The following is a 14,880-nucleotide window of genomic DNA, read 5'->3' as shown; positions in this document are numbered from 1 at the left end:
ACAAATGGCAGACTCAGTAGAGACACCGCCAAACCCACCAGAGAACAACAGACAATGGCAATTTTCTCCTTCTGATGGGAGACGAGACCATGGCCATGTCCAGCCTGTTTGACAGTTCTGGGACATGGTGGACGGGTGGCAGTCAGAGTCCCAGCTCAGGGGCTGGGATGGGGTATTTGGGCAGGTTCACCGAATGGGGACAGATTGTTTGGGGCACGTTGGGGGTAGGCTCTCAGGGCAGGGCCAGAGTGTTTGGTCCATGTTGCGAGCTAGGGTCCCAGCACAGGGGCCGAGTGGCTGGCACATGCTGGGGGCAGGCAGGGTTCCAGGCTGGGGGCAGGGGTGCCCTGTGTTTTGGCACGTGCTGCTGGCAGAGGAGGGGTGGGCTGCTGGATCAGGGGCGGGGTCTTCAGCACGTGTAGGGGGCGTGGCCAGAATGTTTGACGTAGGCTGCGGAGAGGGGCGGCGCGGCCTGAAGGGGCCGCTCGGGGAGCGCGGAGAAGGGGGGCAGCCGCAGGCGGATCCCGGCCCGACAGGGGGCGCTGTGCTGGGAGCGGGGTGCCTAGCTGCGCGTACAGAAGGGAGGGGAAGACAGGTCATGGGTGGAGGACGGTTGTACGCATGCGCCGACGGGCGGCTCCTTACGCGCACACGTCGAGAACCGGAAAAGCAGACTGCGCATGCGCCGCGGCCTGCGTCCCACGTTCCCAGTCCCGGTTCAGGACAGAAGGTCGGTGTTCGTGCCCCGAGCCGCCGGGGGAGGGGAAAGGGCGCGCGCTGACGTTTCGCGGCCTCCTGTCCGGGGAAGGGGCGGGGGGTGGCCGCAACGGGCTTTCGGGTTATGATGCGGAAGTGGCCTCTGGCTTCTGCTTCCGGGTCGCTGGGGCGAGGGGGCGGGGGGAAAATTCCATGTGGCCCCCGTCGCGCCCATGGCCAGTCACGTGCCAGCTCCCTGCTTCGTTGCATCTGATGCAGAGGTAGCAGCAAGGAGGGGGAGGAGCCGTTGCCTGGGAGGAGTCCAAGCTCCGTGTCCAGAGGCTGGTCTGTGGCAGCAGCCTGTGTCCAGGGGGAGCTCAGACACACACACAACCTACAGACAGGGGCTGCTACTGCCGACCACAGCAGCTTCCCCTCACTGCAGAAGGGGGGGAACAAGTGGCACCGTGAGGCTGGTGCTAGGGGGAACTAGCTTTTAGGCTGGCTACCCCCCAGCACCAAGTCCTCACTGCCTCTGTAGGAAGGCAGGCAGGTCCACAGAGCTGGCAAGCACAGGGAGCTTGCTTGAAAGCCAGCTCCCCGGGTGTGTTGGTTTCAGCCTGGTCCTCAGCTTGGAAAGGGGGGAGACACAGGCAGATCCGTGCTTGTGGGGAGCCTACTTAAATCCAGTTTAGCACCAACTCCTGCTCTCCCGTCCCCTTGCTGCCTCTGCTACAGAGGCAGCGGAGGGGGGAAGAGTGTGTTCAGTCAACTAAGTTAACTGATAAGCCTAGGCTTATTGGTTAATCGTGTAGTTGACGACACATTGACATCCCTACTGCACAATGTTGGTTTCAGCATGTTCCAGAACGCAAAGTGGCACAGGCACTATGGAATAGCTGCCCACAGTGCATCACTCTCAAAGTTGACAGCAGTCTTCCTAATGGGTATGCACTACTTAGAATTATATTGAGTTCTGCCCCCCCTCCTCCCCCCCTCAGTGAGGACACAGATCTTTGACTTGGCAAAATTGGGTGACCAAAAATCAACCATAATAGATTTGACCTCATCTCATAGTGTAGACGAGGGCCTAGCATGCTGGATTCTTAAGCCAGCCAGACTTGGCCACAGTGTGAGCCTGTACTGACTGGGCATAGCCCTGTTCTCTTCTTCAGTTCTCTGGCTGTGTAGGGGCCAGCTGCATTGGTTCAGTGGGAGCTAGTTGGGGGCTGGAGCTGGCGGGGGAGGAGGGCAAAAGGCACCAGGCCATAGGCAACCCTGGATGCAAAAGTTTTCAGAGCTGAATGTTGCAGATGTTAGGGGTGGCATCACCATCAGCAGCTGGAGGCCCCAATAGCCTGGTGGCAGGACCAATCCCATCTAAAGCAACCCGGCCAGAGATTTGTCAAGCCGGGACTTAAACACCTCTAGGGATGGAGACTCCACTACTTCCCTAGGTAACCCATTCCAGTGCTTCACTACCCTCCTAGTGAAATAGTTTTTCCTAATATCCAACCTGGACCTCTCCCACCACAACTTGAGACCATTGCTCCCTGTTCTGCCATCTGTCACTACTGAGAACAGCCTCTCTCCATCCTCTTTGGAACCTCCCTGCAGGAAGTTGAAGGCTGCTATCAAATCCCCCCTCACTCTTCGCTTCTCCAGACTAAACAGACCCAAGTCCCTCAGCCTCTCCTCATAGGTCATATGCTCCAGCCCCCTAATCATTTTGGTTGCCCTCCACTGGACCCTCTCCAATGCGTCCACATCCTTTTTGTAGTGGGGGCCCCAGAACTGGACACAATACTCCAGATGTGGCCTCACCAATGCCGAATAAAGGGGAATAATGACATCTGTGGATCTGCTGGCAATGCTCCTCTTAATGCAACCTAATATGCCATTAGCCTTCTTGGCTACAAGGGCACACTGTTGACTCATCCAGCTTCTCATCCACTGTAACCCCCAGGTCCTTTTCTGCAGAACTACTACTTAACTGGTTGGTCCCCAGCTTGTAACTATGCTTGGGATTCTTCCGTCCCAAGTGCAGAACTCTACACTTGTCCTTGTTGAACCTCATCAGATTTCTTGTGGCCCAATCCTCCAATTTGTCTAAGTCACTCTGGACCCTATCTCTCCCCCCAGCTTAGTGTCATCCCCAAACTTGCTGAGGGTGCAATCCATCCCCTCATCCAGATCATTAATAAAGATATTGAACAAAACCGGTCCTAGAACCGAACCTTGGGGCACTCCGCTAGAAACCGACCGCCATCCTGACATCGAGCCATTGATCACTACCCGCTGGGCCTGGCCTTCTAGCCATCTTTCTATCCATCTTACCGTCCATTTATCCAATCCACATTCCCTTAACTTGCTCGCAAGAATATTGCGGGAGACCGTATCAAAAGCCTTGCTAAAGTCAAGGTATATCACATCCACTGACTTCCCCATGTCCACCGAGCCAGTTACTTCATCATAGAAGCTAATCAGATTGGTCAGGCACAACTTGCCCTTTGTGAATCCATGCTGACTATTCCTAATCACTTTCCTCTCATCCAAGTGCCTCAAAATGGATTCCTTAAGGATCCCTTCCATGATTTTTCCAGGAACCGAGGTAAGACTGACTGGCCTATAGTTCCCTGGATCGTCCTTCTTCCCTTTTTTGAAGATGGGCACTACATTTGCCTTTTTCCAATCATCCGGGATTTCTCCTGATCTCCACGACTTGTCATTGGAGGAGCCTTTGGCTATTATCTTTGAAATTTGCCAACTCCCTCAGTACCCTCGGATGCACTAAGTCCGGACCCATGGATTTATGTACGTTTAGCTTTTCTAAATAGTTCCTAACCTGTTCTTTACCCACCACGGGCTGTCCATCTTCATCCCATCTTGCATCACTTAGCGCAGAAGTCCAGGAGCTGACCTTGTCCGTGAATACAGAGGGAAAGAAAGCATTGAGTACTTCAGCTTTCCCCACATCATCTGTCACTAGGGTACCTCCTTCATCCATTAGGGGCCGCACACCCTCTCTGATCACCTTCTTCTTGTTAACATGCCTGTAGAAACCTTTCTTGTTATCCTTCACATCCTTAACCAGTCGCAATTCCATTTGCGCTTTCGCCTTCCTGATAACCCCCCGGCATTCTCGAGCTATACCTTTAAACTCCTCCCTGGTCATTTGTCCAAGTTTCCACTTTTTGTAAGCTTCCTTTTTGTGCTTAAGTTCACCAAGGATTTCCCCTGTAAGCCAATCCAGTCTCCTGCCATGTTTGCCTCTCTTGCTACGCGTCAGGATGGTTTCTTTCTGTGCCTTCAATAAGGCTTCTTTAAAATACTGCCAGCTGTCCTGGACTCCTTTCCCCTTCATGTTAGCATCCCATGAGATTCTGCCCATTAGATCTCTGAGGGAGTCAAAATCTGCTTTTCTGAAGTCCAACGTGTGTATTTTACTACTCTCTTTCCTTCCTTTGGTCAGGATCCTGAAATCTACCATTTCATGATCACTGCTTCCCAGGTTGTCACCCACCTCTACTTCCCCTATTAGTTCCTCCCTGTTTGTGATCAGAAGGTCAAGCTGCGCACAGCCCCTGGTCAGATCCTTCAGCACTTGTCAAGAAGTTATCCCCAACATTCTCCAAAAACTTCTTGGATTGCCTGTGTACTACAGTATTGGTTTCCCAACAGATGTCAGGGTGATTAAAGTCCCCCACGAGAACCAGGGCCTGCGATCTGGCAGCTTTGCTCAGTTGTCCAAAGAAAACCTCATCTACCTCATCCACCTGATTCAGTGGCCTGTAGCAGACACCAACCACAACATCACTGCTGTTGTTTGCTCCTTTAAACTTAACCCATAGACTCTCAACAGGTTTTTCTCCCTCTTTATACTGGAGTTCAGAGCAATCATAGTGCTCTCTTACATATAGCACAACTCCTTTTCTCCCCTGCCTGTTCTTCCTGAACAGTCTATACCCTTCCATGAGAGCGCTCCAGTCATGTGAGTCATCCCACCAAGCCTCTGTTATCCCAATTAAGTCATATTTCTTGGACTGGGCCAGTGCCTCCAGTTCTTCCTGTTTGTTGCCCAGGCTTCTCGCATTAGTGTACAAACACTTCATGTAACCAGTTGATTGCCCTATCTTCTCCATTCGAGACAGGGGTGCTTCTTCCTCTCTGCACTTCTTCCCGGTATCTGACTTTCCCTCTCCCCTCAGGGTTTTGGTCACCGTCCCCCGACGAACCTAGTTTAAAGCCCTCCTTACTAGATTTGCAAGCCTTCCCACGAATATGCTCCTTCCTCTCTTCAGTTAGGTGGATCCCATCTCTTCCTAACAATCCTTGTGCCCAGAACAGAGTCCCATGGTCGAAGAAACCAAAGCCCTCTCTGCGACACCACCTGCGCAACCACGCATTTACGTCCTCAATTCTACGATCCCTGCCCAGTCCTTTCCCTTCAATGATTTGCACAAGAGGGCTTTTGCCTGAACGGAAGCAGCACAGTATTTCCGCAAGAACACTGACGATCTTACACGAGATCGTCAGTGTTCTTGCGGAAATTCAAGCAGCCAGTGTAGACAGCTGGCAAGTTTTTCCGCAAAAGCAGATGCCAAGCCACAGCCAAGATGTTTAATTTTTTAAGTAGAAATTTAATATATCTTTAGTTTTAGTTCAAGAATGAAAACATTAGTATCTTTATAGTAAAATATGTTTATCCAAATCTTTTTTTTTTTTTTTTTTTTTAAGGCATGAAACCTCTTAGAGTAAAGATCTTCAAAGGAGTTTTACTTTTTGAAATGGTTGGGCTTTTGGGAGCATATTTTCTATATTATAGAATGGACAAAAATCAAGGTAATCAACTGGTTTTAGAAATTACTGCTGCTGAGTACCAATGTTTTTATTCCCCAAATTAAAAAATTGAAACTTCTGTTCTTAATGGTTTCTCATTTTTTTTCTTGGTGTTTTTTTGTTGTTTGTTTTTGTCCTGCCTCTTTCTGTAAACAGAATAGCTGTGAAGAAAAACACTGCATGTAATATGGGAGAAGGAAAGAGACCTCTCCAAAATATCTTTCCCTAAAGACAGGGACAAGGTTTCAACTAGGAAAAAGTCCTCTAAGGGTTTGTTGCTGAGAGATTGTATTGGTGGAAAAAAAAATGTACATCTATTAGATCATTCCTGAGAGAATTCTTCTGGAAAAAAATTATGCACTCAGTATTAAAATACTGCAAATATTAAAACCCTGTGGATATATATGGCTCATTTTTGCAGATACAGATTTTGTATCTAGAACTCTGCAAACTTGCAGATACTGCTTTATATCCACTGGTGTTATCTGTTGGTGCAGATATCCGCAAATGATTGTAGCGGCTATGGAGACCAATTTTGTGTTTGCGCAGGGCTCTACAGATTTTGTCCACTGGAGATTCCAGCATGGCATAAGGGGAGCACACAGATGTGGTTGCACTGAAGTAGGAGATACAGATGTAAAATCCTGTTTAGTTAATTAACTGGTGCTCCCGGGCCCCCTGGGGCTGCAACAGCCTTCTGTGGGTGGGAGGATGTGCTCCCTAGGTACCGTTACCCATTAACATCTCTAGTCGATAACTTTGTAGTGTCTCTTCTCACTTCTGCCCCCTCACTCACACTTGGCAGTGAGGACCTTGACAGAGTGCAAGGGCCAGGCCTGCCCTTCAACACCAGGAATATCCAATGTGGGCGGGCAGGCAGGCTCAACCTAGCAGGATCCAAGTGTAGATTGAGAGGATTGTGTGGGGAACTGAATGGGAGGTCTGGGTTAGGGGGAGATCTGGCTGCACAAAAGCATATGAGAGCTTTCTGGGTGCCAATGGGTCCAGGTGAAAGTGGATGGGCCACAGCTTGGGGGGGGGGCAGCAATGTGGATGTGGGGGACTCAGCATGGGGTGCCTGAGTAGTAAAACTCAATGGGGTTGGGGTTCAAATCCAGGGGACTCAGTGGAACAGGGATCTGCATGGAGAAGTTCTCCAGATGCAAGTGGTGGGACTTGGCAGTGTGAATATGGGGGAGGGTGAAGCTCAGCAGGGCAGGTCTGGGTACAGGGTGAGGACAGCTCCTTATAATTTGTTCCTCAGCTGTGCATGGAGGGGTTAGTGAAGTCGAGAGCAGGTAGGGGAGGTTTAGAAAAGTGAGTCAAAGATCCAGCTGTTCCATGCATCGGAAAAAGAAGTTTCATCCTTCCCACAGGGTAGGAGCTATGGTCCAGGATGCTCCCCCTACCACTCTCCTCCTCCCCTGTGATTTCACCCTCTACTGGCTGCTGTAAACACCAGAAACACCGTATCTGCGCTGCTGAAGAGAGGCATATAACACACCTCTTGCAGCTTCTCTGATGGGAAGTATAGAAATCTGTGGGGGACATGGACTTGTGCGCGCATATGCAGTGGTGCAGAATTTTTTCCAGTAGCCTATAAAGCAAAATATGTAAAACTAAATTACAAACCTCACGTTGCCCAGGACAAAGCCCACTTAATATCAAATGAACTCTTAGACCTAGAGTATTTAGCAGCTTCACTTATCAGCTAAGGCTCTCCCAGGAGAACTTTTAAGTTTTGTACTATTCCCTCATCACTAGTATCTGAGCGCATTCCACAGCAAGTGAGAATTTTGATTTTATCTAGAGATTTGACTTATGACAGCTTCAGGATACATCAAAATGCAAAGATACATTTGTTCTATTCCATCTGAACAGCATTTCCACTCTGTCTGATGTAGATCAGAACTGAATGGAGTTGTGTAGAACTAAAGAGCTTTGAAAAGGAGGGACTATCCAGAGAATCACCATACCAGGTTATGAGAGGAGTCTGGGGCTGATGTAATCAAAATTAGGTACAAAGTTTTAGGTGTGTGCAGTGTGGAAGGATAACATGGGCTCAAATTTAGGTTTGCACAAAGGATGAAGAAACTATTTTGTTTCCAGGATGCAACGGATAACATTAATCTGCAGCCAAATAAGGGAAGTTGTCTGGTTAAGAGCTGTAGCTGAACCCTCAAAGATAATGTTTCTTAATGACCAATTTGTGGCCTGATGTCAGTCTCCAACATCTTCCTGACACCGTTTAGGAAGGCAGCAGGCCAGTTCCCTGGTGTCAAAAAGATTAAGAACTGCTCAGTGACTGAACTTATAATTAACTTAGGGCAAACCCCTTTGCTAAACCTTTCTGTTAAAACCTTTAGATTCCACAACCATCTGAGTTTTTAGGAAGGAGAATTTCTTTTGCAAAAGGAAGAAGGTTTAAGACCTAGATGAGAGGTGTTCAGGGAGGTCGCACCAAGCTTTTCATGCACATTTATACTGGGGGTGGGGATAAGCTCATTGTCTCACATTGTAAATAAAAGCTCAAATATGTTGCTTAATAAACACTGCAAAGTATTTATATTTCAGTGCTTAATGTTATCTGTAACTAAAGACTAAAAGCGGTCTTTAGAACACACAAATGCAACTGGGGGGCTTGTGGTGTGGGTTTTTTGTTTTTTAAATAGTTGTAACTTTTCTTTTTTTATCATCAGATTTCAGGCATAAAATGAACATGAGATTTCCATCTGTTCTGGAACGTAAGTTGTTGCCAACTAAATGAAAACACTTTCATTCACTGTCAAAGACGTGATCTCGTTTTGCATTGCTGCTAAATATTTTTTCCAGAAAGACATTGTAAAACGTGCCTTTTAGCTAGAGAATTCTAGTGATTTTTTTTTCCTGCTCAGTTGGATGAATACAAATCCAATAAAACTAACCCAAGAAATTCACATAAGAAGAACAGATGACACTGATGCCTTTTCTTTTATATTTTCACAGTTTATTATAAAAGCAATGAATGGGCTGGAATTCATGGAATAAGGGAGAAAGACCAATTGAAATGGCTAAGCAGCAAAAATTAGAAGTAAGAACAAAAGCTGTATAAAACAATGATTCATTTTCTTGACTTTTTGCTTTTATGTTTCAGGCCTTTGTGTTTGAACTGTTTTTTCTTCTTGATAATAGTTTTTACATCTCTGTTGTGAAGCCAATTGTCACGCTCTATTTCCCACTTGAGCTGTTTGACACCTACAATGGAAAGGAGGAGGAAGATGACATAAGTAGTGGTGGATTATTGATGTATCCTTTGAACATTGTTTAGACTTGAATAAATAAGACTAACATATAATCTCCAAATTCATAAAATATCGAAGTTTGAACTATTGGATTTTTTACATCAAATACATTTTTTTTCATTATGTATAGCTTATACCTGAAACCTTTTGGGCCTGATGCTTAGAATTACTTTCCTGTATCCTATGTTGTATAAATACTCAACATTCAGGATGGAAGCCATCAATTTTAGACAAGAGAAATGATGCAAACAATTAAAACTTTAATTGTACTCAATACAACACAGGTCAAATATCTTTTTTTCCAATCAAATAGACAAAACCTAAGTGGAATTGTACAGATTTAATTTATGTGGGGGTGTAGGGAGGGGAAGGAGACTGTTTTTGTTCGATATATACCGAAGCTGGATAGTGGTATGTTTAGCTAAACAAAAGTTGCATCATAATTTCCCACCAGGGATCTAGTACTTTAGCTTTTATACCAGCTTAAATTCCCAGTGGGGTTAGAATCTAACTCCTTGATCACATAATTTCGAATTTAATGATGCAAATCAAACAGCACATTTTGCAAAATTCTTGCAAGTGCTGTGCCTGAGACAATAGAAGTAAATTGGACTAGGGCAAGAGTCCTTAAGTAGAGTTTAAGTACATGATGTACAATACAAAAAAAAAATACTGAAGCAAGCTCTTATCTTTTCATGAATTTAAGTTAGCTTCCCTTTTAAATGGGGTATGCAGTTTTAAGTGTTTTCTTCATCAAAAAGATTGTGCATAGGTGTTTCAGTACAGAAAGGGTGTAGATTAATAGAAACTAACTGCACTTACTTGCATTATCTTTGTTAGCCATTGCATTCAGACCAATGTTGTCAAACTTGGACCCAACATTTTCATCCAGAAGAGAGCCAAACTGTAAAAAATTAATTTTGTTTATGGAAAGATACCTATGCACAGGGCTCGACAAATGCACTCAACTGGTGAGTGCAGGGGCAGACTGGCCCGGTGGGTGGTTGTGACAGGCTGGCCAAAGCCCGCACGGCCCCATCCAATCCGCTGGCCAGGCGGAGGAGTGAAGCGCAGTGATTCCCAGCGCCGGGCTGCCTGTGTGCAGCTCTGGTGTGAGGAGGCGGAGCCAGAGGTGGGATGGTAGCTGGTAGCAGGACACTGGCATGACATGGCCCCGCTGATTTTAAAGGGCCACATCAGCTCAGCTCTGGCTGCATGGCCCCAGGAGCTGGCTGCAGTGCAGCCAGGCCCCAACCCCCTCACCGGTGAGAGATCACTCCTGGCCGACCACCCAGCTCACTGCACCCGTCCCACGCCACCCATTCCAAACTCCTCCCCTGTACCGCGGACCCCCTGCTCTCCCTGGCTCTGCACCGCCCTTGCACCCTGCTCCCCTCCGATCCCTGCCCCCCAGCTCTGTGCTGCCCATTCCCTCCACTGCCCCTAGACCCCGATCCCTCTGCCCCTCCCTGTTCCCCACATCCCATTCCCCGTGCCTTCATCGCACCTCGCGTCCCTCTGGCTCTGTGCCTCCCATTCCCCGTGCCACCCATGTACCCCTCTGGCTCTGTGCTCCCTGTACCCTGTTTCCCCTGTGGGTCGGGAATGAGGGGTGCTTGTCCATAGGGAGGGGCTGCTATGACCCAGCAGGGAGTGAAAGGGGGAGTTCACTTGAAGCGCCTTTGCCTTTATGGAAAAAAAAAATGAAAATGCTATTTGCTATTTATAGGGCGAAAATGCCAGGACAAATATGGAAAACAAAAAAAAACCCATTGCAAAATGCAAATGTATAAAAGACAACCAAAAAAAGGGGGGGAGGATGTTTTGCTTGGGGCAGCAAAAAAACTAGAGCTGGCCCTGGGGGAGGGGAAGGGGCTGGACTGTGGAGATGAGGGGAAAAATATGGGGAAGGGGCTTGTGCTGAGGGGAGGGGAGGGGGTCAGGAGAAGAAGAAGAAAGGGGAAGACACCAAGGGGCAGGGGTGCAGGAGAGACAAATGCCAGGGGGCCAAGTGCAGACAATGAGGTAAAGGGCAGGAGGGGAGGTGTCAGTGGGAGGGGGGACAGGGTGATGCTGGGAGAGGAGAGGGTAAGGGCTTTGGTGGCTAGAGGGAGGAGGGGGAGGTGTTGGGAGAAGGCTAGAAAGAAGGGGTGGGCATGAGGAAGGCAGGGATGGAGCAAGTCGTGTGAGGGCACAGGGACATGAGGGGAACGGAGTAAGAGGGTGGTGAAGGGATGAGCATGAGGGAAAAAGAGAGCAAAGGGGGTAGGGGCAGTGAGGGAAGGGGGAGGCACCAGGAGGGGGCAGGTGCCAGGGGATTCTAGGGGTGAAGCAGAAGGCCAGACACCTGCAGGAGAGGGACCATCACCAGAAGAGAGAGGCAGAGCAGGTGTGTAGAGGGGATGAGGATCAGATCAGAGGAGGGCTACTGGAGGAGTGGGCACAGGGGGGAGAGAAGGGCTGGTGGAGGGGAGCAGGACTCCAAGGCTGAGGGCAGTGACAAAGGCAGGAGTCAGGACAGCAGGGGAGGGTGAGGGGTTGGGGGGCAGCAGGCACCAGGAGAGCTGATGGAGAAAGGGAGGAGACATGGCAGCAGAGGGAAAAGGTAGAGGTTTATAAGGGTACGTCTAGACTACAGGCTTTTGTCAACAAAACTTCTGTCGACAGAGAGCGTCTACACTACATTCAGTTCTGTCGACAAAGCAAGCTGCTTTGTCGACATGGTAGTGTAGACGCAAAGGACAGTTTACATGCAATAACCCCTTCTGTCGACAAACTCTGTCGACAGAAGGTGTTATGCCTCGTAAAATGAGGTTTACCAGCGTCGACAAAACTGCTGAGTTCTGTCAATGTTATGTAGACAGAACTCAGTGGTAGTGTAGACGCAGGTATAGTTTTGTTGACAAAAGTCCACTTTTGTCGACAACTCTGTAGTCTAGACACACCCTAAGATACTTATTAATAACTTGGGTGATATTTATTAATAACTTATTACTAATAACTGTTCTTAATCTTATTAAGAATTTATGCTATTAAAAAAAACACTTTTTTGGGGGGGAGGGTGGCGAGTCCCTTTTTTGTCTGGCGAGTAGGGTTTTCCAGAATTTGTCGAGCCCTGTCTACGCCAAATAAAGCTTTTTTTTTAAATTATATACTAACCACTTACCTCTTCTGCAGCAGTAAGTATACTGGCATCTTTGAGTTTTCTTTTCTTTTGCTGCTTTGAGACTTCAAATAGAAACATTAGTGAAAATTATAATCAAACTAATTCTATACTATTCCAGCTACTACCACCACCACCTCCACACAAAATGTATCCTTCAATAATGTTGTCCCAAAGTATCTGATTTCTATTAGCTCCTAAAAAACATTTAAGGCCTTGTCTGCACTGCCAGGTTTTATCGCCAAGAACTGCCTTTTGGCAACAAAACCATGAAAGCATCCACACTCCAATGCAACCTCTCAGGAAAAATGCCCAGTGTTTGGACCATCAAACAGCCTTCTGCTGCCATTATTGTATGCCTCAGAGGCTCATGTGACCCTCCACCCTGCCCTTTACCTTTTTTTAAGAGGTCAAGGTCACAGCCAATGATGAGTGACTCAGTAAGCTACATTGAAGTACTGGAGTAAAACCCCTCTGTAATCCTGATCTCCCTTTCCAGAAGCAGACTTGTTAATGTTGTGGAGAGGTTTGGGGGGATCCCAGGCCAGCCCACTACTACAGGTTCCAGCCCAGCAACCCTATGTTGTGGCAACTGATGGGGTTTTTCCTCTAGTCCCAATACAGCAGCCTTTTCCCTAGGCCACCTCCCCAAAAGCTCCTCTAGTACCTTCTCCATGGTACCTGGATGAATCTTTCCTACTTCAGCTTAAATATACTTTCCTTTCTCAGTTCTTAGCTCTCAGCAACACACTTCCTCCTGCCCCCCCCCCCCCCCCCCCCCACACACACACACACTTACCTGAGGGGAAATTTTTTAAAGTAACCTATCAGGCCTTAATTGGCTGGAGTGGTTCCTGGTATATCTACCCGCCACCAAACTATTGTACCAGCTGCCCTGGGTCAGTCACACAAGCATCAGTCTGATTATTAGATAAAATGCAACAGCACACAGCTATTTGATGCTGTAGGAACTTGCTATTTTTTAAAGGAAGTGAGGAAAAAAGCCACCATACCTGTTGAATTCACCCACTCAATTTCCAAATCAAACTCAATATATATCAAATTTGAGTGAGTTTGCATTTGTAATTAGTTTTGTTTTCATTACCAGCAGCATGCCACAGCTCTAGAAAAATGTGAGGCATTCATGGATTTACCTTTTCTAAACAAATCCAGACTACTATATAGGGAGGCCAATAAGACAAACTTGTGCTGCATGTATGCAGATACAATGCAATCTGCTAAATCAATTCAATACTATTCAGTTGTACCAGACTGACTGGATTTGCAATGGATGTATGGGTGAGAAACTAATTTTCATTAAAATGGAATTTGAACTCATGTTTTCGTAGGCAAAAGATCAATTTGCTAACATGCTACACCAGAAAACACTCTACCACTCTCCCAATCTCCACTGGTGTATATTGGTATTCTCTCAAACTTTAAATGCAAATATTTTCTTACCTTCAAATGATCCAGCAAAATCAATATTTTTTTTTCTCTTGCCCTTTTTACTGGCAGATTTGGCCTGATTTTTGTTGTTTACATCTATTATCAAAGAAAAGCAAATTAGTCACTATAATTTTCACAATATACAATATACTTAAAACATACTAACCGCAATGACTAGCTCATCCATTTAAGACATTTGCCCCATTATTCTTTGAGCTTGCCCTTAAACATTAAAACCATAATGGAAATACACTCATGTTTAATTTAAACTCACAGATCTTGGGAAATGCCAGGTTTTTCATGCCAGCTTTAAATGTCTCTTTTGCCTAGCACCACAGCATGGAAGATATCTACAATATAGAGAGTTTGTGCCTCTGTGTTCTGGCCATCAGAGTCCATTTGTTAAAGAACTCCTATATAGTAAGACTCAGGACCCACAAATTTGGTTTGCAGCTTCCTCTTCTCATAGCTTAAAGCCAGGTCAGGGTTTGGTTGTGCCAGGACAACGACGTGCAGGAAAAGTGGTTCCCCCCATCAAACAGAAAGGAAGGAATGTCATAGAGCCAGTTATACTGACGAATGACCATGGGGGGAGCAGTAAGCACTCCAGCCCTGGGGAGCTACCAGCCACCATGAAGCCCCTGCCACCCTGGTCTGACCCCTGGGAGCAGCTGCGAACCAAGCCATGCAACCCCTGGTTGTCCCAGGCCAGCCCTGGCAAGAAACATGTCCCAGGGAGAAACTGGAGGTTGGCTTGTGCATCCTCCCTCCCCTCCACCCCCTCCATCCCAGGCCAGCTCTGGGGAGAAGCCACCAGGCAAGCTGCACTGCCCCCAGACTCAAGCAACACTGGGTAAGTCTTTTAGTTGGTAATATTGATCACTTTAAGCTTCCCCCCCCCCCCCATTTTTACATGTTGAAATTAAAAATTATTCCACCAAGCTATTTTCAGAGGCAATGAGTACCTGCTCTCTCTCCCCTCAATAGGAGCTTTTGAACAAAGAGTGACTTCAGTGGAAACTACTGGTAGCTCAGCACCTTGGAAAGTCAGGCCTCTAATTTAATGGATATAAACATCTAGTCTATGCAGCCAAGTCTTAAAGCATTGATATTGCTGTCATTTTATGTTTCAATCCTGAATCCTGATTGTTACTTTACCTAGACTGTTATCATCTGATACATCCATAAATGCACCTCCCTCTTTGTCAATATCATCTCCAAACTCTTCATCCATACTTCCCAGGGAGACTTCTTCATCGTCCATCTCATTGAATTCATCATCAGAATCTTCCAAGTCATCACTGACTTCCTCATCTCCTTGGCTTTTCTTACCACTCTTGGACTTATTTTTCATATTACTAAAATACATAGTGCCAATTATTCAATGCTTTCAACCTCCTTAGAGATCTACAAATGACATCCATTTTTAAAGCACTGTACTAAGAAGTTAAA

At 46.8% G+C, this 14,880-nt stretch overlaps 2 protein-coding genes across 5 annotated transcripts in view; one reads left to right on the top strand and one right to left on the bottom strand.

The window, feature by feature from the left end:
- The first annotated feature begins 511 nt into the window (after positions 1-511).
- On the top strand, positions 512-9,095 carry CEBPZOS (CEBPZ opposite strand). Of its 4 annotated transcripts, none has more exons than XM_075924929.1 (5): positions 530-730; positions 5,434-5,538; positions 8,235-8,279; positions 8,521-8,605; positions 8,707-9,095. In XM_075924929.1, exons 1-4 carry the CDS (start codon positions 622-624, stop codon positions 8,601-8,603), a joined length of 342 nt encoding a protein of 113 aa, XP_075781044.1. In that variant the 5' UTR covers positions 530-621; the 3' UTR covers positions 8,604-8,605; positions 8,707-9,095. The 4 variants fall into 4 exon arrangements, with proteins under 4 accessions (XP_025046608.2, XP_075781044.1, XP_075781046.1 ...); XM_075924931.1 differs by lacking the exon at positions 530-730 and adding an exon at positions 902-977; XM_075924930.1 differs by lacking the exon at positions 530-730 and adding an exon at positions 1,032-1,643.
- Positions 8,500-14,880, bottom strand: part of CEBPZ (CCAAT enhancer binding protein zeta) — a 33,495-nt gene continuing 27,114 nt past the window's right edge. The window contains exons 12-16 of the mRNA XM_006135223.4: positions 14,587-14,786; positions 13,441-13,524; positions 11,983-12,044; positions 9,639-9,720; positions 8,500-8,769 (exon numbers count right to left, since the gene is read on the bottom strand). Coding sequence (XP_006135285.2) covers positions 8,636-8,769; positions 9,639-9,720; positions 11,983-12,044; positions 13,441-13,524; positions 14,587-14,786 — 562 coding nt within the window. The 3' untranslated portion in view covers positions 8,500-8,635. The remainder of the gene's footprint in view (positions 8,770-9,638; positions 9,721-11,982; positions 12,045-13,440; positions 13,525-14,586; positions 14,787-14,880) is intronic.

The sequence above is a fragment of the Pelodiscus sinensis genome, chromosome 3, assembly GCF_049634645.1.
Source record: "Pelodiscus sinensis isolate JC-2024 chromosome 3, ASM4963464v1, whole genome shotgun sequence".
NCBI classification, from domain to species: domain Eukaryota; kingdom Metazoa; phylum Chordata; order Testudines; family Trionychidae; genus Pelodiscus; species Pelodiscus sinensis.
Note: the sequence above shows the minus strand (reverse complement) of the source record. Positions and strands in the feature narration are given on the sequence as shown.